Below are 24,669 nucleotides of genomic sequence, written 5' to 3' on the forward strand. Positions count from 1 at the left end.
CCAGATATACATTTTTCTGAAATACAAGTTAGAATATTGCCAAAATACACAGAGTCAAATAAAATAAATCCGAAATAGATACATCAAGTAGTCTTTGAAGCATTTCTCAAAGTCAGAGTGAATTCAAAAACAAGCATTGCTACTCATTTTCCAGGTGGTGGTGGTGGGAGGAGGGGATGGTTTCAAGACAACATTTATTTTGACTCTATTCTCTCCTTTATAGGAAAGATGGGGTATTGTATCGGTCACCAAAATAAGCACTGATGGAGTCTAAAGGTCTGCATGCTCTGGCTCCAATGCAAGTTGGCAGGTTACAGACAGATCTCAACTCCAGCTGTCTCCTCAAGTAGGTTAAAGCGAGATTTCATGATTTATACATGCAATTTCTCACCTACTGAATGGTCAGTTGGCAATATGCATAAAGTAGCACAAGCGTACACCTAATACCAGATGTTTAATTAATCGTAGTAGAATTTGTTTCCCTGTTTTTTGGCGGGGAGGGAGGGATTCAGTAACACTCTTGATTACCCAACTCCATGGTTTCCTCCCTCGGAGCGTACACATTGCCCGGTTTATTGACATATTAGCATGCATATTGAACCTCCAGTAGCAGAGGCGACTGGCTCTCATTCATATTACATTGGATTCCATCGCCTGTGGGACATTTTCTGAAAACACCCATGAAGGGAGATTTAAAATTCTTAGTACCTGGGTCATTAGGCTGCAGACCTCTCACAACGGGTTTAGTGCTGATGCTGGAAAAGAATGAAATGGACTCTTTGATAATAAGCACCACTGCTGGTAGCCGCAGCAGTCTGTTGTTGCCATTTCAGCTCCCCTCTTTTCTTTTATTAAAGCTACGGTTTGAACTATGACTGAGTTCTGAATCACTAAAGCAAAAAAAGAAGGAACAAACAGAACTTATATTGAATTTTAAAGTAGTTATTTTGTTTGAAGACAAAAGTCTCCCACGCTAACTGTTCAAACTTTGAATGTTTTTCCATGTTTGTTCTGTTCTTATGGATATAGAGACATATATCAGAGACCAAAATATTCTCTTGCCAAGCCCAAAAATGATATAAAATGATATAATGACATAAAGTCCTCCATATAATCAACTCAACATAATTAATGTGTTGTCCAATTAATTTGCTTTGGTGCTTTAAATTAGAGGAAATTTTGTAGAGTGATTGTTGAAATATTATGACGTTTATTGCAAGGTTTTCAACCGCAACCCCACAATTTCTGTAATCAGCATGGGACTCTGGCAAAACTATGTTAATATGTCTGTGTTGGTTCTCAGTCATCAGGTCATCATGGTCTTGAAGGTTCCTTGAAAAGCAACTGGACTGGTTTTCAGAGAGGCGAAACGTCCTCAAGATATCAAGAAAACCTGTCCAGCTGCCCTTAACTTAACCTTCAAGACCACAATGATTAAATCCGCTGCAAATTGGTGGAATGGGAATATTTTTGACGCTGGGGATATCAAGTCCGCAGCGGCCCAAGTTGCCTGTCGGCCCTCAGTGTGACGTGGCAGACAATGAGGTCACTGTGGCAGTGGCCGACAACTTGACTCCTCATTACCCCTTGCCTGCTTCCTGTCAGGGCAGATCCCGGTGGAGCAGGTGAGGCGGGAAGTTACGCAACAGAGCGCGCGAGTGCATGTACGTGTGCATGCACAGCTGGCTCGCTGGTAAGCTCGGCATGTTCGCCGATGCTCGGCGTGTATGTGCTGAGGAGCGACCATGTGATGATGAGGTGTCTCATTACCCGTATGGGGTGGAGGTGTCGGCTGAAATGTGTTCACCTAGACGTGCATTTCAGAGGAATATATTTGAAATCTGTGTTTGGGTTTGAGCTTGCGGTTTGGGTTTGAACCCATTTTTTTTTTAATTTGTTTTTTTCATTTTTTGTGGCTGACTGGGCTTCCAGTGTTTTCCAACATTCCTTTGGTTTTTCTAGGCAAGACTTGCACCGTGCACAGTAGCAGCTTCCCCCACCAACCTGCAACGAACAACGTTATTTCGTTACAGCGTCTGTCGGTCTCCTACTGCGTTTGACACCTTGACCGCAAATTGATTTTTGGCCGTTGAGCACGACCGTCTTGAGTGAAGGAAGATACTCTCCTTGTCTGGGCAGAGCGTCTGAAGCCATCTCTCTGTCTGCAGAACACATGGTGTTGATCATGAGTACGGCTCTCTCCAGCCTTGGCAGCCATCGAGGGACAGAGGGAAAGAATTGTGCTGTTCCTGCACCTTATTACAATGTAACCCTTCGCAGCTACCACACATCCAATGTATAAAATGGTTTTCCTACGATTTTCCTACGGGTTTTGTAGGAATTTAAAAGAAAAAAAAAAAAAAACCCATGATAGAATAGATTAGAGTCTCAAGCGAATTGCTTTTCTGAAGCTGTAGCTAAAGAGAACAGTTGTTGATAAGTGGCAACATGACACAAAATTGTAGATAATTTGTTTATTTAAATATACATAAAAGCTTCGTCGGCACTTATGGTGGGATCAGTGAAAATTGCCCGCGTCTGAAATTCTGTCTTTCATCGTATTTCCAGCGAGCACGCTGCAGAAATCGCAACAAAAGGGAAGAAAAATCGCTAGATAGCAGCCTCCACCAGGCCGCTACCAACGTAAACAGACTTGCATACATTCCGTGGCATGAGAGCGGCGCAGCGAAAGTGTGATCGTGAGGCAGATTATGTGTGAGGAACAGGATGTGTGCGACAGAGCTGTCTCCTCACTCCTGCTTCCCTCCACGGCTGTCGCAGGGGTGAAGCCAAGTTTAGGCGGACGAGCGGGCGGATGGGCGGGAGGACAGCCGACTCTCTGCTCTCTGCCTGAACAAAGAGGAACCTCAATTCTCAATTGTGACACTAGGTCTGGACGCGGAACCTGCTAGCTGCCGGGTCGTCGGCGATGGAGCGGCTCGCGGCAGCAGATGGCCGCACCGGCAGGCCAGGATGGTTCCAGAAGGTTACGCAATGGAATGATGCCTCTAAGACCTGACTTAGACGCCGCATGACACACGCACGTGTAGGAACACGCTTCCCACACGGCCTCCCTATGAGGGCGGTGCCACGCACCCCAAACTACAGCTGCTGTGGGCTGTTGAGGGACTCGCTTGAGGGACATAATGACCCATGTTGCCACGTCGAGCTCAGGTGAGCGATGGACCAAAGCTTCTTCCAGGAAGCTCGGAGTCAAGCGGCACCCCGACTCTGGCGCGGCCGCGGGAAACAGATGGCGCTATAGCTTCCCCATGGCCTGGCCTCCATTTCCTGGTCCTCTCTGGGGCACGTGTGTGTCTGCCAGTGGGATGTAGGTCAGATGGTCGGCTATCTTTATCCAGGTTGTTGCCAGGATCACCTTGGTCCATGTGGAGATGAGAAGGGTGTCCTCCTGGTTCCCTTCACAAACAAACCCACCCCACCCCACCCACCCCATTCCATTGATAACACTGGCCACACTGCTATTTCTTCTTTTTTTTTTTTTTTACTTACTTTCTTAAATGTCAGAATTTTTTTGGGTTCCACCCTTGGTCAGTCATACCCAAAGTTCCCGCTGTGATGTTTAGGCTTTATGGCCCAAGTGGCTGCGACCCAAACAAAACCTCATTGTGCAGCCGCGTCTCCCCCGGACCAGTGTACTTTGAAAATATTTTCCCAAGACTTGTTGAGGTAAAGTTAAAGTTGTGAACGTTGGCGTGTGTGTGTGTGTGTGTGTGTGTGTGTGTGTGAGCGTTTGTACACAAAGAGCATAAAGAGGCTGTTCAGGCCACGCCAACCACACGAAGGACTTTCAATGCAAGTGGACCAGCCGTCGACGTAAATCAGTCCCCAGACGTCCAGCTCCTGCCTCATTCGCGGTCATGCTTGTTTTGGTTTTTTTTTTCCATCCCCCCCGCCGCCACCCCTCAGAATGAGATCATACCAACAAGTGTAGCACAACCACAATTCCAACCATGCTTTGCTGTACCTCAAGGAGGCATTAGTATTGCTTTTAAGATACCATTACAATTTTTTTTTTTTTTTTTTTGTATAGCTTGAATGATTGCAAAGCTCTGTTTTTCTTCTCTATTCACTAGCCAGGCTTCGTGTCATCCACCAGGACCACATTTCAATCATTGCTGCTGTTTTACTGGCTGTGCTATAAATAAAGGGACATCCAGAAAGACAGAGAGAGAGAGGGGGAAAAAATCTTTTACCTCAGGTGCATCCTTTTCGAAAGGCACAGGCGCAGCACAGCACAGCAGAGCTTTGGAACCGGTATAAAACCGTATGCTTGTATCCTTTAAATTTTAAACATCTATTCGCTGTTTTCATGAGGAGAGGTTGTTAGCTAAAAATTAAGGATGCTTTTTCCATCATTCAGACTAAGACGGTGCCCCCAGGTAATTCCCAGAGGCCACGCCCTCCCGCCAGTCACGGACACATCCTGTATGAAATAGTCATACCTATACAGAAATTGGATGGTAAGACAAAACACTGCGTTGTAAGGAGCCACTCATACCGCATTCAATAATGCATTTTCAAAAAAAGAAATCCTAGAAATTATAAATTAGGCAAATTTTCAATTATTGAGCAGTTGCTGTGTTGTGTGTTTCTGCGTGCGTGTGCGTGTGTGTCTGCGCTTGTCTGCCCGAGGTCGAAAGGACTTGCGAGCAGAGAGGCAGTTGTTGCAGTCGGGGCGTGTTGTGTGTTTCAGCGCACCGTCTGGTACTTTGTGCCTTAACATTACTCCTGGTGGATCCAGAGAGGTGAAGAAAGCCCCGGGCCCATCAATACTTGAGTAGGAGCAGCGTTTGTGTGTGTGTGTGTGTGTGTGTGTGTGTGTGTGTGTGTGTGTGTGTGTCCGTAATGAGGCTTACCACATCACATCATCAATATTACATGGCGGCTCAGGGCTGGGGGATGTACTCGGAGGTGCGGGGCTGGTGCGAGGCGAGCGCCGTGCATACAGTATAATGAGCGCAGGTTGGGCCGTCACTGGCACTCGAGGTTGGCCGGCCGGCGCGCTTGTCCGCGAGCGTTAGCTTGTCCTGACGCGGCGTCAAAGCGGGAGGGAAAGATCGAGAGCAAAAGGGCGATGGAAGGTGAGCGCCTCGCGTTGAACCTCATTGCGAGAGACGCAGGGGCTGGAACCTCCTCATGGTGCTCCGCAGCTCACCCTCCAGTGTTTAACACTGACTTAAAGTTTGCATATTCCTGGACTACATCACACGGTTTCGTGTGATTGCTATTCAAGAGACTCTGCGCTCCCTGTCAGATTGGTTACATTTTTTTTCTAATCCACTTTCATCTCATTTTCCAACAATTTCTTCTTTTTTTTTAATCTTTGCGATTTATTTGAGTTTCTTTGCTATTTCTGAGATTGGTAGTTTTTGCCTCTTGCTTTAGAGCAGTGGTCCCCAACCTTTTTAGCACCACGGCCCGGTTTAATGTGAGATAATATTTCCACGGACCGGCATGAACGCAATCGTTGACATGCGTCAAGAGTTGAGCGTTAGATGTACGTAACGGAGAGAATCTGGTAATTTTTCAAAATAAAATTGTTCACTCAGATAATGAATGAAACGTGATTAATTTAACCGAAGTTAATTATTTTTTCTGTCCTTGTTGGGGACCACTGCTTTAGAGTACAAGTGGTATTTGAATGTGTTGGCAGTTAAATCAAAATCATGTTGGCTGAGCACCTTCTGCTCTGCAAGACGGACATCTTTCAGATGATCTGAGGCCTTGTGGTTTTGAGTTTAATACGTTTCGTAGGACTTCCATAGACACTTCAACACGGTGGCATTGTTGGGAAGGGTAATGAAGTTTTGATTGAAGGTCAAATGAGTGACTCTACATGTTGGCTGTTCCAACAACATCTTCCAAATATACTTATGCCCCTACTCTCTATTGTTTTTTTAACAAATCCCAGTTTATAGGACAATTTGACGATTGCGTAGGTGACTCCCTGACTGTGAAAACCAAAATTCCCCGATACATTACACTCATCACTCTCTATTATGCCTGATAACCATAAAACATCATTTTGAGGGTAGGCATAGAAATGAAGAAAAGCCCTCTTATTTGAAACAGCTCGCAGTTCCGCCTGTGATTTCCTCTAAATTCGACTTGCCGACTAAACAGCTTCCTGGTTGAGCTATTTGTCTCCTTTAGGCGCCGGGAACGTGTGAAACTCAGTCCAGATGTGCCAACGACCTTCATGAGCCCCAACACCTGGTGTAATTATTCATGACGCACAAAAGTGCACAAAGATGTGTGCGTGTGTCACACACACACAGACACAAACGGGCAACCGGGCTATGTGTTTGGTAAAAACGTGCAGAATAAACCCTCCATTCCCTCCTCGTGGCTGCTGATCCCTGCTGGCCACGAGCCGTATTCAGAAATGAAGTATGGACAAGAATTTTAAGGGCTACCATCAAAGGCCCCAGCCTCCGTCTTTAGATCTGTGTGTGTGTGTGTGTGTGTGTGTGTGTGTGTGTTAGCGAGAGGGAGATGGACAGTTATGTTGTGTGAACTAACCCCACAGGTGATTGGATCTCGTCTCATCTCATCACATCTGATTGGCTCATCCGTCCACTGCGCTCCACGGCCAAGTGAGGTGGGCGGGTGGGGAGAGGTTGCCGCCTAAATAATTTAGACCGTGCATTTGTATTGATCAGGTATAGCGCCGCTCCGCTCGCCGGCCTCTCCATCCCTCTTCGGCCCTCGCCCTCGCTATTTCCTTTGTAAACCCGTTGGCCCACAGCCTCCCCCGCTGCCTCCTCCGCAACCTCAAGCCAGCGAGTGGAGGCAAGGAAACAGGAAATGCATGAGAAAACGAGGGCCGCGTGGCGGAGAGCATTATTTACATTAATGGTTAAAGAAAGAAACCTTTTGTGCGATTGTGAAGCGTATGCAATGGCTGTGTGTGTTTGTGTGTTTGTGTGCGTGTGTGTGTTTCGAGTAATGGGGCAACCTTGTTGATGCGGGCTGGTGGAAATAGAAACGAGCGCATTGTGTGCAGGTGGGCTGATGGAGCCCAGTCCATCTTCCCGTGACAAAGGCACTCCGTTACACCAGTAAATAGTGCAGCCCAGCACGGCCTTGAATTAATACTGCACAATGCAAACACTTTAAATCTGCCCGGAAACTGTGCTGAATAGGTAATGAGTGACAGCAGGTGAAAATAAGAGAGGATGTTGGTATAGCGAGAAAAAGAAAATGCGAAAGGACCGGAATTAAGCATTGAGGACTCGAAATTGAAAAGCAAGCGTTTGAGCTGCTGTGCGAGTTTGTCTCCTTGTATGAATGATAAACAGTATGAAAACGCAGAAAGTTTTTGATGGATTGCATCAGCGTTGTCACATTACTGGATTTCAGACTTCGATCAATATATTGAAAAGTATTGATTTCCGATACGATTTTCGATTCCCGCTGAAGTTTCGTTGATCCATCCACTCCTACCTCGATATATCAATGCTACGTAAAAGTCATATGGAACCGTTTTTCGTTTTCAATATTGATGTTTGATCAATGTATCGATATTTTTGAAAATAGATGGCATCCAGTGCGGCGGTTCTGCATTTCATCATGCTACGCATCTTTGTACGCAGACTGCACGTCCCCCTCAAAGGTCAGCAGCGGGAACGTTCTTAGTTCTAGTTTTTCAGACGACAAACGTGTAATTTACTGTTGTTTACCGGCGTGGATCAGAGAGTCTGCCTCCGTCAACACGGCCCTGCTGCTTCAGCCGACTCTGTGTGCCAGGACCGCCACAGCAGCAGGAGGAGGAGGAAGAGGAGGAGGAGGAGGAGGAGGAGGAGGGAAGGAAATGTCTGGATGTAATAAAGAGGAGTTGTGGGATGAATTATTGAGGCTTTGATATGGAGGGACAAGAGAGGGAGAGAGAGAGAGAGACCGGCTGGACTGGCGCTCTTAAAGACGGGATGTTACCCCAGACGCACGAAAAACACACAAATTTAGACACGAGGATAAATAAAAGCCAAAACAACGACACAATGGCACCGTGCCTCGTGTAAAGAGGACGAGTTGACGGAGCCGCCCAGCCAGACGGAGAGACTCGGGCCACACAGGAGTCCGGACCAGCCCACCATTCCAACTCCAAGACAGGCCCCGCCCACTGGAGTAAACCGCGATGGGACCCGACCAACGTGTTGCTATTTGCTATTCTTACTAAAAAACACATCACAAGTGCCGCGGGTGTCTCCCTCCTCTTCCTCACACACACACACACACACACACACACACACACACACACACACACACACACACACACACACGTTTCACCTTCCAGCCAAAATAGCCAAATAAGGTGGGGAGGGAGGGTGAGAGGGGGAATTCCAGGGTCAGGAAATAACGATGCCCAAGTTAATTCCTCTGAGTGTAGGAGTGCACTCTCCTCTGAGGTTCTCTCTCTCTCTCTCTCTCTCTCTCTCTCTCTCTCTCTCACTCTCTCTCTCCCTCCCTCATCTGTCTGGCTGGAAACAGTCCAGTGGCTGAACTCGGAGGCAGTGGACTCTGTGGGCCTGTAACTCAAGGCTTTTGTTTACTGGTGGGATTGGTTGGGCTTGTGGAGGGGGTGGATCAATAGTTAACTTGCAGCTGGATAGAGGAAGTAAAGCTGCACCGCTGCTGTCTGGCTTCTACTCTTCGCCTGCACGCTCGGCTGTGGGCTGTGACCTGCGATAAATCAGCGCCGGCCCGGGTGATCTGGGTTACGGGCAATTAGCTCTTCTGTCTCGGCTAATATGGTTGCCAATAGAGACGGGGCCTTGATTAAAGTGGTGCTATTTGTCCGGCATGATTTTTTTTTTCGTGCCCTCCTCTCTCTCTCTCTCTCTCTCTCTCTCTCCCCCCACCCCTTTTTTTTTTTTTTTTGTCTTTCCCGACGAACCAGTGGGGTAATATCTTTTTTTTTTTATCATTATTTTCCCCCTTGTTTTAAGATTTTGACAATCTGGATATTTTCATACAAAGAAATGAGCAATTACCTTCAACTGAGTTTTGTTTTACTCAGATGTCGAAAAAGCTCTGCACAGTGGGTGTGATAGGTGATCTGAATTTAATTCTCATTTTAATTTGATAACGCTGAAGGACAACATGAGCTTAAAAACAGACATAAACCGCCTCTAGAACAAGATTTTTTTTTCCTTTACCATCAATACCACATCCTCCCCCGGAGTCGTGGAGGGCTGAGAAGTGGAATGGAATCGCACCTGATTGCACATATGTTCTCACCTCTTCCTCCTGGAGGCCATGTGAAAGCCTCGGCCTCCCCAGCTGACGGTCACCCCACATGCCCGTCGGTGAAACATCGGCGCTTGTTAGCTCGCCGTGTGTCGCCGAGCCCTAATGTGCCTGTGCATTTCCAGACATTCTGTCCGCCCACGTGTGCATCACGCTGACTAATTACCGACACGGCTTGCAAATGAAGTGTGAACAAACTCAGTACTTGCGATATCTGACACCTAATCAGCAGTGGTGGCGGCGGCGGCGGCGGCACTGTGATGTTTTGTCTCATGTTATCAATAGAAGGTCAGCGATGCCTGAGAGATCATGGTTGGTTGTTTCTGACTGATGTAACCAGAAGAGTGAAATCAGCGTTAATTCATTAATTTTTTAATGTTTTTTCTTCCAGTTACTGTGTCGACCAGTGTTCCATTCGATGGCTTGCTGGTGACCGGCCTGTACACCTCTACACCAGTTCAGTCGGCTCCCATCCCGGCTCCAGCTGCCTTTGGCTTCGGTGAGTCTTCTTCAACTATATTCAATATGTTGTTTTGTTTTTTTATCCTGACTGAAAGGCAATCGTCCTAATACAACACACAGTCAGTCCATCTTTCCTCTTCAACACGATCTGAAAACAAAGGAAAACCTGTTGAAATGTTGCTGCGTGGTCATGACCACGTCCTCCGCTGGGTGCGTTCGCGCCCGTTCCCACAAAGGCCGTCAGGCTTGCATCTCCCCTTCAGCTTTGACAGGCCGTTGATGAATGAGGAACCACGGTTCCAGCCAGAGGCGCTTTTCATTGATGTTTTAAGAAAAGAAAAACAGAAAAGCGAATACGATATGAGGACAGGAAATAAGAGACTAAAGTAGAGTTTGGAGGCCTTTGAGAGCGAGCGAGAAGAAAGACGTGGACGTGACCGTCATCTCCCGCTGAAATTTGTGGGCGATTGGGGTGGAAATTGGATTCAGTCAGTTGGACGTTTTTATGAGTCCTTTTTTATTTGTTAAGCTGCAAAAGGTTAAAAGTGTCATGGAATAAAGTCAAGAAAATGAAACACTAAACTCTCATTAAATAGGCCACTTAATGAAAGTTTAGCGCTGAGTCAAGACGTGTGTGTGTGTGTGCCTGTATGTGTGGTGTGTGGAAGGCGCCCTTCTGCTGGAGGGTGGCTGCAGTCCTCGGGCGATGGCCTGGCCATAAAGAACTCCTCAGAACGGGGCCACTGGCCCAGAACTTGCAGCCCAGTGGGCTCACTTATCCTGACTAAGTCCACTGTTCTCCAGGGCTCTGACTTCACCCGGGCCGGGGCTGCTCTCTCTCACTCTTGGCAAGCACCGTTTACTGGGGAGGCATCCAAGCGGGGATTGCATCACCTTTGCTACACTCTCATTAATCTGAAAAGTTTGGTTTTTGGGGCGTTTTTTTTGCCCTTTTGAGATGACAGGGACTGCTCACGCTGGTGGGCAGCCTGAGACTTCAACACGCGGCGTGTCAAATGAGTGCAAAGCTTCTCAGCTGCAGCGTCTGAGACGGCGTCCAGGTTTCACACGGCCAGACACTGAGTCTGCCTCCGTCAGACATCCTCTCCTCGGAACAGAGGGCGGATTTATTAGCACTGCCGAGTTTGCCTCCTTTGAAACGGCCCCCAACCTGACAAGGCAGATGGAGCTTATCCAGTGTCTGTATCTGTGACTGTCTTGCAGTGTGCCCTTAGAAAGTTACTGTAAATGAGAGTCAAGACTGACTGACTGGCTGACTGAACTCTGCCAGTCTGCTCTGCTGCTACTAGTTGGACCAGGTAGCCGCAGTCGCATACTTCACTTGGGTGCAGCTTTTGAAATAACTCCTGCTGAGGCAGGTGAAAATAATGGGACACGTGTGCCTACAAAAAGAAAACAGCCTCAGTCATGTTGTTGAAAAATGACCTGCATCTCTGATAAAAACTGCAGCCTTGACAGCATCCAAACAAAGCTCTGTAGCAGCAGTTGAAGTTCAGTGTTCACTTAGAATACCTTTACATCATTTCACAGTTCTCCAAGAATAAAAGAAACGTGCTCCAAGTCTCATAGAATGTGTGGCTGATTTCTGTTCATTGTGAATGTAAATCTTTCTTGCACAAAGCATGTTGCCGAGGCTCTTTCGGCCAGTGACTTAAAGAAGGGCTTTTTGACATCCTTCCAGCAATGAGCGAGTGGCTTATTGACCGAAAACAGCAATCAACCATCACCAAACTTCATGTGGACATCTGCAGTCATGCCGAGCTTGAATTTTAAATTCCTGTATTGCCCACGTGACATTTGGTGATTGATGATCGCTGTTTTCGGACATTAAGGCACATTAAGCCTTTTCTCTTTAATGAACGCCTATGGAGAGGAAATGGCTTAACGTGGACAGTATCCATGAAACGGGAGTTATTGTTCTGGTCTTTTTTGGAGTGGTGGAAGTGGGCGTGACTAGAGATGTCCACACAAAATTTGGTGATGATTGATCGCTGTTTTCGGTCATTAAGCTACGTTAAGCACGTTAAGCTTTTTTGAATGTCCCCTCAGCATCACGTGAAAATGATCACGTAAAAATGTGACAGTTTCACATTATAACGTGAAAATTATCTTGAAATAACGTCATAGTTTCACGTTATTCCGTGACACTTTTTTTCTCGGGTGGCAGCTATGGCTACAAATTAAGAGTGCAACATTCAGGACAGTCAGGAACAGGGTTCATAGGTGCCTCTTGCTGTTGGTTGCAGTCCAATCTGCTGCCTCTGAATCCTCAAAAGAAGGGGATTTATTTTTGGAATCAATGGAAAAGTAACAGCAAGAGAAAGCACTGTGTTCAGGAAGTTGGTGAGATGTGCAATGAAACGACATTTCCAAAATTGAAATCCGAGTGGAAAAAAACCCAAAACTGCGCAAGTTCAGCAATGTCCTGCACATGTTGAGGAGCAGCCGAGGGTCCGGCCTGCTGCTGCTGCTGCTGATGCTAATGGCCTTTTTGGAATGGCCGAGCGGAGACGCTCCCAGAGAGAGACGGCTCATCGGTGAGCTCATGGAAAGCCGTCGCGTCGGAGAGACGGTGCTGGAGAAATAAAAGGGGCTTTCTGGACAATGCTTAGGAACAATAATAATATAATAATAATAACAGAGTGAGTCAGTGCCCGGTTCCCCTTGCTTTGTTTTGTTTTTTGTGACAAACTTGAGGGGGGTGCACGACGGGGTCACGTAGCTCCGTTTGAGGCTTTTTTTCAGCCTGGTGTTTAGTGTTTCACGTCCAAAGGCAGGGCGCGGCTCTAAACAGCATCAGAGCAGACATGTAGCGACACACACACGCAGTCTAGCTATATGCAGCTGTTGGCGCTGCGGCTGGCTGAGGGGAACATGTGGCTGACAGCTGTATCACCGCATGAAAGCCACACGAAGCCTGATGGACGAGCTCCGACCTCCGAACACACACACACACACGCACACACAGAGCTCTGGTGGCCAATGAATCATCCTCACTGCTCATCAAGATTGTGAAACAGGCTGATCAGACTTTACAGATTATTTCTTTCTCTTCAAAGTGTAAAAGGTTGAATGAGGAAGAGTGAGTTGTTTTTTTTTTGTTTGTTTGTTTTGTTTTGTTTTTTTTAACAGTTGAGAGTTTTGTTTGCACATAGCACAGCGATGTTCACTGGTCCATGCTGTCGAGATGACTGGAAAATGGAGTGTCACCCTTGCTGCTTTTTGTCAGAGCACACATTAAGACCAGTGGGCTTGTGTGTGCCAGCGCATGCACATAAAAGTTCCTCTTTTTCTCCTTGGAAGGGGATGCGGTTTGTCAGGCAAAACTGTCTGTGCCCTTTAAACAGGGGGAACCACAGGCGCGGGGACACAATCGACTCTGCGCCAAAGTAAACTCTTAATAATGACGCTAAAACTTTTTTTTTTTTTTCACTGAGGCAAAATTAGCACCCACTCACTGTCAAATGAGCTCAAAGATCTGACAAAGTCAATTGGGGCGGCGACTTGGATGGGTAGTCCCGCCGTCTGGCATTCTGCGTAGCTCCGCTCTCTGGTGCGGCTGCCTGAGGGTTCTCCACCGCTAGCCGCTGCATGGCTAACCGCAAATGACTCTTTAATGGCTGAGCCGTGGCTCACGCCAGATCATACGGACGGGATCCTGATACAGCAACAGCTAAAAAAAACAACACAGCAGTTCTGGTTGACTGGTTGCGGTTTACAGCAAACATGTTTTTCAGCGGCTTGAGTCAAGAGTTCAGTTAAGCAGCCCCGCACTATCATCAGTTTAAATGAATCTCTAAAAACAGAATAATTAGCCCTCTGTTTATGGCCTTCTGACAGAAAGACTCAGTTTTTAATTTCCTGCTTTGTTTTCAAGGAGACAATAACACAGACTGACACTCTCCTGCCTGGAAGTGTTGTCAATAACCTGGGGGAACATGAGTGAGCAAAGTGTGACATCACATTAAAGGTCATAGTATCGTTTGCTACTAGGGTTCAACATTGTAACAGTATTTAGAGCTCAGAAAAGTGGAAAAGCATCATAGGTGCCCTTAAAGCTATTTTTTCTGAATAGTGGAGTGAGAAGTAAAGGATGGACTTTTCTCATCTCTGGAAAGTTCACTGGCAGGTTAGACATGCAGATTGTTGATGGAAAACATCTGTAAAGTGATGTTTTTTTTGCATAATCTGGAACCTTGGCACCTGTGTCATTTATTCTACAGCTCGGAGGGAAAGTTAACTCGTCAGTAAACAGTTCGATCAGCAACATCGGTCTGGACTGACTCAGCCACTTGGGAAATCCGACGGCGTTGTGTTTTTCCTGCTTTGACTTTTCTTCCACTAAGAGTTCTTTCTTTCATTCTTTCTTTCTTTCTTTCTTTCTTTCTTTCCATTCCTCTCTTGGCTCTCGTGTGAGGAAGTTGTTACGCTTCCAAACAGATTGTACGATTAAGTCTTTGTCTTTTGTTCTTTGATTTATTTGACATGACATACATATGAATGCTTTGCTCACGGTGAATCACAAAACATCATGTTAGAGCCCATATATCAAGGAAATAGGGACGTCACATGTGGTTTTGCTGCCCCAATGGAAAAAATATCTGAAGGGGTGGGATTCAGAGAGGAGAAAATGCAGATGAGAAAATGCAAAGAGGGACTGATGAAAGGTGGACAGTGTCTAAATTATTTGGGGTGGAGGGGGCGTGGGCTTGTTGAGAGGACCGCGTTCAATCACCCCATGTGGCGAAGCCGCTGGCGCACCCAGCCGGTGATGGATGGCTCCTCGGCCAGGTCGGCCGCTGTTTATTTTAATGTCCATGTGCATGTTTCTACGTATTTTGCGGGACGTCTGGCTTCCCCTCGGCCTGTCGACGTGACGGAGCTGGTGGTCTGACGGAACGGACGGCTTAGTGACGAGGACACCCCCCTTGACGGATGGCACGGGTGGAGATGAAATCCCAGCGCACCTTGACCTCTAGGGGTGGGGGTGGGGAGAGGTTCAGGAGCCACGAATGCCGGAACACACAGCAGCGGTGGCATTTGAGTCTGATTATGCACGATGACTGTACGTATGCGATCGCACTCATCCATCTCCAGGCTGCCGCTCGCTCGGCCATCTGCTCTCCTGCCACCAGGCTGAATGTCAGCTCGCCGTGTCGGTGGCAGCTCGTCGAGTTGCTGTTAATAATAAATAATAATACATTTTGTCTAAAGGCACCTTTCAGGACACTCAAGGTCACCGTACAGAAAAATAAAAGAACAGTAGAATTTAAATGGACAAGAGACGCACAAACACCATGAGACAAAGTTAAAATCGAGAATCCTGCTGCGAAACAAATACAATTAAAGCAAATAGGCCTGTTTAAAAAGGTGGGTTTTAAGACGTGATCTGAAAATGGCTAAAACAGTCAATGTTTCTGATGTCAGGGAGTAGGGAGCTCCAGAGCGGCCGAAGGTTCTGGAGCCCATGGTGGACAGACGGGCTCGGGGCACGGTGAGAGTGATGGATGAAGCCGATCTGAGAGTCCAGGTGGGGGTGTCGGTGTGGAGGAGGTCGGAGAGGTACAGAGGGGCGAGATCATGGATGGATAGGAATGTATAAGAGTAGAATTTTATAGTTTATACGGAAATGTATTCGGAGCCAGTGGAGTTTTTGGAGAACAGGTGAGATGTGGAAGGATAGAGCTGGGTGTCGTCTGCATAACAGAGGAAATTGATGTTATACTTTCAGAACAGATGACCAAGAGCCTCCAAACCTCCAAGTCTGAGGCCATCGTTCTCAACCGAAAAAAGGTGGCCTGTCCTCTCCGGGTCGGTGGAGAGACCCTGCCTCAGGTGGAGGAGTTCAAGTATCTTGGGGTCTTGTTCACGAGTGAGAGGAGGCTAGAGCGTGACAGCGACAGGCGGATTGGTTGGTGCGGTGTCTGCAGTGATGTGGTTGCTTTACCGGTCTGTTGTGGTGAAGAAGGAGCTTAGGTGAAAGGCGAAGCTCTCGATTTACCGGTCGATCTACGTTCCTACCCTGACCTATGGTCATGAGCTCTGTCACCCTTAGGAACAGGATGAGGAGCTCAGTCACCTGTGAGGAGCTTGGAGTAGAGCCGCTGCTCCTCCGCATCAAGAGGGGCCAGCTGAGGTGGCTTGGGCATCTGTTTCGGATGCCTTCAGGACGCCTCCCTGGGGAGGTGTTCCGGGCATGTCCCACCGGGAGGAGGCCTCGAGGAAGACCCAGGACACGCTGAAGGGACTATGTCTCTCGGCTGGCCTGGGAACGCCTTGGGGTCCCACTGGATGAGCGGTAGGAGGTGAATAGGTCCAGGGAAGTCTGGGAAGACCTGACTCCGGATAATGCGGCAGAAAAAGAAGAGGAGAAGAAGATGACCACGAGGGGGGAGGTAGATGATGAACAGGATGGGACTGAGGACAGAGCCCTGAGGAACACCAGAGGAGAGGGGAGATGAAATCTGTTCACCCAGATTGACCCAGGCAGGTGTGTCGTCTCCTCGGGAGGCGCTGACGGTCCCCGGAGAGGAGCTGGAGCATCCTCCTGCATCCTCCTGGACCCCCCCGCCCCCACTTCCCTCCTTCCCTCAGTGGAGGAAATCGCAAGGGTGGTGGGAAGGGGGAGCTGCAGCATAGAGGGGAACCGTAGCGAGGGGGCGGGGGGGAGAAGGAAGGGGTGAGGGAAGAAGGTAAGGGAAGGAGGTTCCCAAGGGGGCAGAGGAGCTGTCAGTCCCTGGGAGACTTCAAACGCAGCGCGGCCCTGTGATCAGCCGTCTCCCCGACTCTCCGCTGACAGCTCCCCGACTGCGCCGCTTACACTCCCTCGCGCTTCCACACGTCTCGCTCGCTCGCTCGCTCTCTCGCTACTGATTTATCCACTCATGTTACGACGCATTTAAATTCCATTGACATACACACACATGCACGCTCACACACACACACACACACCCACGCACACACTCACACACACGCTGGCGCTTGATTTCTCGCTCGGGATGCACATCTGTGACACATTTGCACCGACGAGTCTCCTTTGAACAACCTTGAATTCCCGTCTTGAGTTTTTTCCCAGGTAAACTCTCTCGCTCACTCGCTCGCAAACTGTTGCTTCCTGGCAGCAACAAGGTGCTGCAGCAGATGCAGCTGCTCCTGCTGCTGCTGTACCTGCTCCTGCTGCTGCTGCTGCTGCTGCTGCTCCTGCTGCTGCTGCAGGATCCTCCGATGGCGATGATGACTTATCGCAGCCATTACTCCCTCTCTGCTCAGGGTATTGCCCCCGCCCCGTCCCCCTGCCACCAAACGCGCCCCCGACACCCTCACCCCCACCCCTCCTTTCTGAATTCATCAGCGCTGAAGATGAAATGAGCTGTCAGGACCAGGGGTTATGTTCGGACCGTGATTTGTGTTTCTCTCCAGCGCAGTGTCAGATCAGCCAGGTCGGCGCGCCGTAAATCTCGGCCTCTCGCCCTGCTGGCACAGGAACCCTCGGCCCCTCGGCTTCACCTCCTGTTCCCGCCGTCCTCCTCCTCCTCCTCTTCCTCTTCCTCCTCCACCTCTCGCAGCGCGCCCGAGAGCCGCCAACAGGTGGCCAAACATTTGGGTGCTCTCTGAGTCCAGAATAAAGCCCGGGTGATTATGCATCGCAAGTCAGAGCGGCTCGTTTGTATGCGCAAAGGGGGAGGGGGGGGGTCCTGCACCCCCCCACCCTTTCTCCCACTACCCCCTCCCTGCCGCCCCTCCATGCAAAATGCGAGCGCGTCCTTCGATGAGAATCAAACGGAATACATCATCATCAGCCATGATTAATTTAAGGCTCACCCGCCGCCGACCCTCGGACTCTTGGACGTGCAGGCATCCCGACAGCAGAGGACCCGCCCCCCCCCAACCCCCACCTAGCCCCTCCCAGGTGTGATGGCACAGCACGACCTGCTGGAGCCTCTGCTGCTGCTGTTGTTGCTGCTGCAGCTGCTGGGAATTTGTCCTGGTTCACTTGGTTCCTGCACCACCTCCGCTGGAAAACACAGAGTCCCTTCCTTGAACTCCCCCAGCGTCACTGTAGGTGCGCTGCTACCTTTGTGTGTGTGTGTGTGTGTATGTGTGCGTTTGTGCGTAGCCAGTGTGCAGTACGCGCCTCGTGTTCACGCGTACGTATGTGCATCTATTTGTGTCCGTGTTTCTCCTTCCCCTTTTCCAAAGCAGGCGTGTATTTGCGTGTGCTGCTTTCTTTTCCTTCTCTTTCTGCATATAAATTCATGGTGATCTGAGGGGCGCCAGAGAGCAAAGCAGGGTGAAGGAGCTGCTGAAACGAACAGGATTTTTTTTTTAAGTTGTTGTAGAGATGTTGGCTAGTAGCATTATTATTATTAATACACACACACACACACACACACACACACAAACACACACATACAGTATATGTATATATATTTTACTGAGCAGCAGGCGTAGGCTGTTCCTCCCATGTGTGGTCTCTCTCTCTCTCTCTCTCTCTCTCTCTCTCTCTCCCTGTAAAAGAGCAGCGTTATTTTCTGCCACGCAGAGAGTTTTGGTGGCGTGCCAGAGAGAAGGGGAGAGAAACAAAGACAGCGTGAAGACGGAGAAGGCTTCGACTGAACGACGACGCTCCCCTCCGACACGTTTCTGCCGACTCCGCCGCGTTTGCATCATTTCGTAAAGAAAAAATAAAAATCAGTCTTTGAAACGTGTGAAAAAACAAACAAACTTCTACTGCCCTCCCTGGACCTTTGCATGCACCTTTTCTTTTGTCTTTTTTGTGAGTGTGTGCGTGTGCGTGTGTGCATGTGCGTTTTGTAGGTGCAGGTATCTGTGGGGTTTTATTGCGCGGTGACTGCGAGTGATTTTGCAGCCTTCTAGACAAAGTGCACACCATCCTGGCTGCACTCTGAGGTCTATTCATTTTTAAGTTCCCCCTCGGAGTGAGTGCTCTCTCTCCCTCTCTCTCCCTCTCTCTCTCTCTCTCTCTCTCTCTCTCTCTCTCTCTCTCTCCCCTGACTCCATGAGATGAGGAATCTCTGCTGGTTTTATCCCTGCAGGGCCTCCACTGGATCTCTGGCCTCTAAAAGCCTCGGAGAAGAAGGGGGATGCTCGACTGCTTTGCACCCCTTCTTCTCCTTTTTTCTTATTTCTCTTTTTTTTGTGTGGCTTGACTGACGAGGTTTTTCTTTCTTCTTTTCTCCTGAGCAGTAAACCCAGAACCCATCTGACCCATATTTTGGCAGCAGAAATAGTTGCTGTGACCTTCTCCGTGTTTCGCCCTCCTCACAGGAGCCCGGCTGTTGCTGTGATTAGCTCAGTTCCTTCCAGCGCTCCTCTGTCAGGCCAGGCTCGGCTCCAGCCTCTTCTTCCATAAACACACACACACACACACACATTGTTTACACACACACAAGCGAGCATGCACGGGTCGCTGAGGGACTATGCGGTTTTGTTTCCCCCGGGCATATATGTATATATATGTATTTCTCCTCACCTGTCGCCCCAGGCCTCCATCGCTCTTCCTCAACATGTGTGTCAGGTCAGAGCCTGCGAGAGCGCCGCCCCTCAGCGGCGGCCTGTTTGTTTGCGGGTGGGGAGTAGCCGGGGACGAGCCGGGTGCGAGAAATTAGCACAAGTCAAATCAGATTAATCCTTCCCCGGCTCAAACCATTAGCCGAGGAGTCGCCTCGGATTAAAAATCAAATTAGCCCTGGCGCCTGCCGCCCAGCGCCAGTGACACACACGCCCACAGAAGGCTGCCAGCCGCTCGTGGGCTTGGCGGGTAAACGGCGCTGCAGACGTACGGGCGGCCGTGACGGCGAGGGGAAGGGTGGGCAGAGAGGGACCGGGTGACTTTGCCACCCAGCGTGGTGAAGCTGCTCCCGGGGCGACCAGCTGCCTGGTGCTACTCTGCAGGCCTCGTCCCGCTGGAACGTGCAGCGCTCCGCTTTTCCCTTCCATTTCCTCTCATTCTCCGGGCAAACTCACCTCAACTCCGTGTCTTACTCAACGCGACACACGTCCTCGCCGAGTTTCAAGTCCACAGATTGAACCGGCTTGTTTCTCCCTGTCCTGTCTTCTTTCTTTTTCTTTTTGACTGGAGCAGTTTTTCATAGTTTTTGAGCAAAACAACGATACATTGCCTGTTCAGTAGCAGTAAGAGCAATGAGACGATCTGCCCCTCATGTTCAGCCAAGCAGATTTGCCGTCGTAACAATAAGAGAATAAATGCAGAATTATGACCCGGATGTTGTAAAAAGAAATCCAGCCGAGTTTTCAGGATGTTCTTTCAACTTTGATCAACCACAAACTTCAGTTTCTATTTTATTTTCTTCAGCGCCACAGGCCTTTTTTTTCTTTCTTGTTGCCAACATTTCAGTTTTATCATACTTTTATATCGGTTTTACTCTCAAATAAATTGGCTCTCGTGAGAGCTAATAAATGCATTTGTCTTTCTTTGACCGTGTTTGATCGTCTCTGCTCCTTACAAAATGCCTTTGAAGAAATGTTGTTATAGACCCGGCAGTTCATCAGCTCAGAATTTTAAGCGATGGCTAAAGTGATTAAAACGAGACGCAATTTATAACCAACGCGGCTCCTATTTATTATCCGCCGGAGTCTGTTTAGCGTTGGCGGTGGTTTGCCGCGCATGCATAATAATGCCGCGGGATCAGTTAGCTCGCGCTGCGCTGCATTTTTTGAGATCCCAGATTGATTGCGGGACTGTGCAGAGACAGAGGAGCCTCATCTATCACGCAGGGTGGGGCTCGGGAACACACACACACACACACACACACACACACACACACACGCACACACACAGCATTTGTTTGATTCAGAACAACATTCATTTCAATTATGACACATTAGTTCATGGGGGTTGGAGGGGTGGTGGGAGGGAATATTACGCTCCAGCAGTGTGTCTGCCTTCCATTTATCATCCGTGCTTGTCTGCCTTGTAGGTCTTGATCAGTTGGAAAGGCTGCAGAAGCAGAAACGCTCCCTTCCTCTTCTGACGCGTTACCGGCGAACATGAGCGAGAATTACATTAGCGGCGCATTTGCTACAAATAATTGCTGGCGTATGACCGTAACAGGTTGTCTTGGTCCCACCCCACCCCCAACCTCCGCTGCTTAAATCCATGCTGGCACTGGCTACAATGAGCTTTGTGTGTGTGTGTGTGTGTGTGTGTGTGTGTGTGTGTGTGTGTGTGTGCGCGCGCTCGCACGGCCTTGCCTTCAGGAGTTTGCGGGCGACGGGCCGCTGAGCGATACAATGGGAGCCTAAATGAAAGGGCAATTGTTGTGTGGATGTATGCATCCGCAGCGAAAATTGGTCGTCTTAATGGGTTCTTTCACACCGAGGGGCCGTCCAGCTGACACCAGTGTGCAAATATGGAGGAGAAGATGCGCAACGACGCAAACACAAAAACGCGCACTCTGCTCCATCGCCTGCTCTCCTCCTCCTCCTCCTCCTCCTCTCTCAGACTTCCAGCTTTGCTCCATCATCCCTTCATTCATGCGAACCCCCCCCCCCCCCGCAAAACCCTCACTCACATTTTCCCACACACTCTTTCACCCCCCAGTTTTTTTTCCTTCCCACCGGCCGCTGGCATCGTCCCCCCGACCCAGCATTAAGTTTCCTTTTGGCACCGCCTGCACCGATTCCCCGCTATCAGCCCGGCGATGCCAGCCCGTCTCCATGGCGTCCTGATTGACAGATGCTGAGCTGGACGCGCCCGTTCCGGCCAATGGCGGATCGCAGCCAGGTTGTCATGCGCCGTGGCCGTCCGGCTGAGCGCTGAGCGCTGAGCGCGGCGTCGGGCAGAGAGAGAGAGGGGGAAAATATACACACATACACAAAACAAAAGGCTTGAATGCGACGGCGGCGGCCGCACACACGCACGCACGGCGATGGATCTGTGGGCGGCGCCCAGTGCGAGGGGCTCCCCGCCCACCGGCCTGTCACCGCCGCTGTGATGTTTCATTTAATGCGGCCATTGTGTGGCCCCCTCTTCAAACGTGTTGACAGACGCATTCTTCCAGCGTGTGACAGATTCCCATACATTTGCCGCCGTTTGTTCAGTAGCGCGTATTATTAATGCTCAGTCAGGTGTGAAGATGAAGGCTTTTTAAGAGTCGTCAGCCTGCACCACAAATGGGCCGACTGGCCAGTTATGGACATTAAACTGGAGAGATTATTTACTGATTACGCCTGTCAGGCCTGGCAACAGTGTAAATCTCCGCTTACAAGCGCACACAACCTAATCAGAGGACAACATGTGTATGAGTGAGTCGTTAATCCTTCAAATTAAAGCCTTTCAATTTGCCGCCGCCTCTCTCAAAGACAATATTAAGTGGTGACAAATCTAGATTGTAACCTGGCCGCATTACGCTAACTCACTTGGTTTTCATTAAAACAGATTGATCAGCGTGCACACACACACAGACACACACACACACACGCGTTCTTGTTCTTTCGTGAGTCTCTGTTGAGTGTCTGTTGTCGCTGCACTTTCCGTGCTGATGAAAACTGCTCTCCAAGTTTTCACGACAGGTTGGTTTGTTTTTAGCGTCTTTTTTAACAAAATATTGTTTTTAACAAACCGCGAGAGCTGAGCGATGCTACCGCCTGCTGAAAATGTTTGGCTAGTAATAAAAGCCAGTACAGTTCCCAGTCAGGGAGTAATACTGTCACTGGTGCCTGGAAAACATGATCTTGTCATACAGAGTGTGTTTAAAAACACAAATGAAAATGTTTCCACTCCAGCTTTCGTAAAATATAATTAATGCATCGTTTACAAGGTGCCCTGAACAAGTATGAATACTTTATGAAAGGAAAGGGGAAGGTAAAACCATGACTCAAAGTCACCCGTTCAGATAAGAACTTTTGCCGCTCTAAGTTCAGCTATTGACATAAAGCAACGGACAGGCAGAGAAACAGACCAGGGTTGTGGGGTCTAACTAGCTAATAGTTAGCTTGTTAGAAAACACTCGCTAGTGTTTTCCCGGACTGGTTCAGATTTGGACAGAACTACACTAAGTCCCTCAAGCTCGACTCCACATCTCATAAGAGCTGCTCGTCCATTGATCAATAACAACTGCAGTAACGACGGGAAAGTCCAACCAATTCCCCCAAACTGCTCAAGAAAGGAGACAGAGAATGAATTCTTCAGAAGCAGTTTCCTCGCTGCCTTTTCCTGACAGAAATCTCGCAGGGGGACAAACTCAAACGCGTTAAGCCGTTGATGACGGTGAATAGAAAGAGAGATCACTCGGGCTAACGGTCTTTTTGTCGCTCAACAAGCCAGACATTGCTGGAGGAGTGAAATGAGCTCCCACCCAAAAAAAAATCCCCACCAGATGTCAAATGGTGTGTGCTTGCGCACTCCAAACCAATTCGGCTAAATGTGCTCGTCGATGGCAATGGCGGCTCTCAAAGCCCGGCCACTCTGACGCCGGGCCTAACTAGCGGCTCCGCTGCCAGTCAGACCGCCTCCTGCTGGTCGTGCGGCACCGAGCGGCTGCCAGGCGGAGCCACCGATTGGCCATCTGCTCCAGCGGGGGGACGATTCTCACTCCATCTCATTTGACTTTTCCCGAGCTCGTTTTTCCGAGGCCGGCTGTGGAAAACTCATTAGGTGGGCAACTCCAGGCATAAAGACAGATTAAAAAAAAACACCCACACAAACACAATCCCGTCTCCGCACAAAGAGGTGTCACAGAGGACACGAACAGATGCGCCACTTGAAGTGTTTGCATATTTTTCCAATAACCCAGAGCCGGCCGACAGGCAGGCAGGCAGGCAGGCAGGCAGGCAGGCAGGCAGGCAGACGTTGCAACTCTAGATTGAACGGGACGACGCAGGAAGGGCTCAACTTCCAATTTTCTGTTCTTTCTACATTAAAAAAAGACTTTATCACCACAAGGGGAGTGGGGGGTGGGGGGGATATTTGTGTTGTTTTTGGCCGGCGATGCAACAAGTGCCGCGTCAGCCATTAAATCCTCATAGTCCAACTTCCTGTCTGTTTCTGAAGTTTGCCTCCGGACGCATTTTGTATAGATGCAAGACTTTTGTGTTCTGAGTGTGTGTGTGTGTGTGTGTGTATGTATGTGTGTGTGTGTCCAGTCATACTGTGGGAGTCAGCTGGTCATCTTCCCTCCTCATTAATCACTGCCGACAGTTCATAAAAGTCCCAATCTGCATGTGAAAGAGCTGTGTGTGTGTGTGTGTGTGTGTGTGTTTTCTTGTGTGCGCGCATGTACATTTGACTGTTCAATTCATGGAGAGCCCCGCCCCTCACGGCGGCCCAGTGAATGAGAAGTGGCCTCTAAAGGAGTCTGAACCGGTCACGGGCAGGTCACTGGACCGACTGACCTGACCTGTTGGGCCGTTGTGTCGGTAGCGTGGCATCTTTGACACGACACACAATGAAAACACGGCTGTTGATTATTATCGGCAGACGAGCTGTCTGACAGCCAGACCAGACCAACCACATTTCAATCTTACAATGATCACATGATATTTTTATGTAGTTCAGACATTGTTGTCGCCAGCCAACTATTATGGACATTTTATGAACTTAAATTTTTCTGAATTGAATTGAATTGAATTGGAATTCTTTATTGTAATTGTACAATTAAGTACAACCAACTGAGGACAAACCTTTGTTCTGAGGATGTATTATTTTTACTAATATGTTACTATGATGATATGGAAAACAGCAGCGTGCGACTCCCCCCCCCCCGCTTTGGCCACAAACAGCACGACCTGTTTTCGCTGGAGCATTTACAATAAGAAGAGAAAAAAAAAAAAAAGAAATATTTCTCCCCCTTTCACTCTGGCTTCTTTCTCTCTTGACGCCCAGACATGAAAGAGCCTCGCGTCGTTATTTGCATTTTTACGCCCGAGCGT

The 24,669-nt window shown here is 48.8% G+C and overlaps 1 protein-coding gene across 3 annotated transcripts in view; it reads left to right on the top strand.

Annotated features, from left to right (window-relative positions):
- The window catches only part of reln (reelin), a 95,533-nt gene that overhangs the window by 8,880 nt on the left and 61,984 nt on the right, over positions 1-24,669 (top strand). For all 3 annotated transcript variants that reach the window (XM_076027392.1, XM_076027394.1, XM_076027395.1), the window contains exon 2: positions 9,665-9,772. In XM_076027392.1, the coding sequence (XP_075883507.1) occupies positions 9,665-9,772 (108 nt within the window). The remainder of the gene's footprint in view (positions 1-9,664; positions 9,773-24,669) is intronic.

This window comes from Nelusetta ayraudi, unplaced genomic scaffold, assembly GCF_046127955.1.
Source record: "Nelusetta ayraudi isolate G7.1 ecotype Tasmania unplaced genomic scaffold, CSIRO-AGI_Nayr_v1 ptg000020l, whole genome shotgun sequence".
Taxonomy (NCBI): Eukaryota; Metazoa; Chordata; class Actinopteri; order Tetraodontiformes; family Monacanthidae; genus Nelusetta; species Nelusetta ayraudi.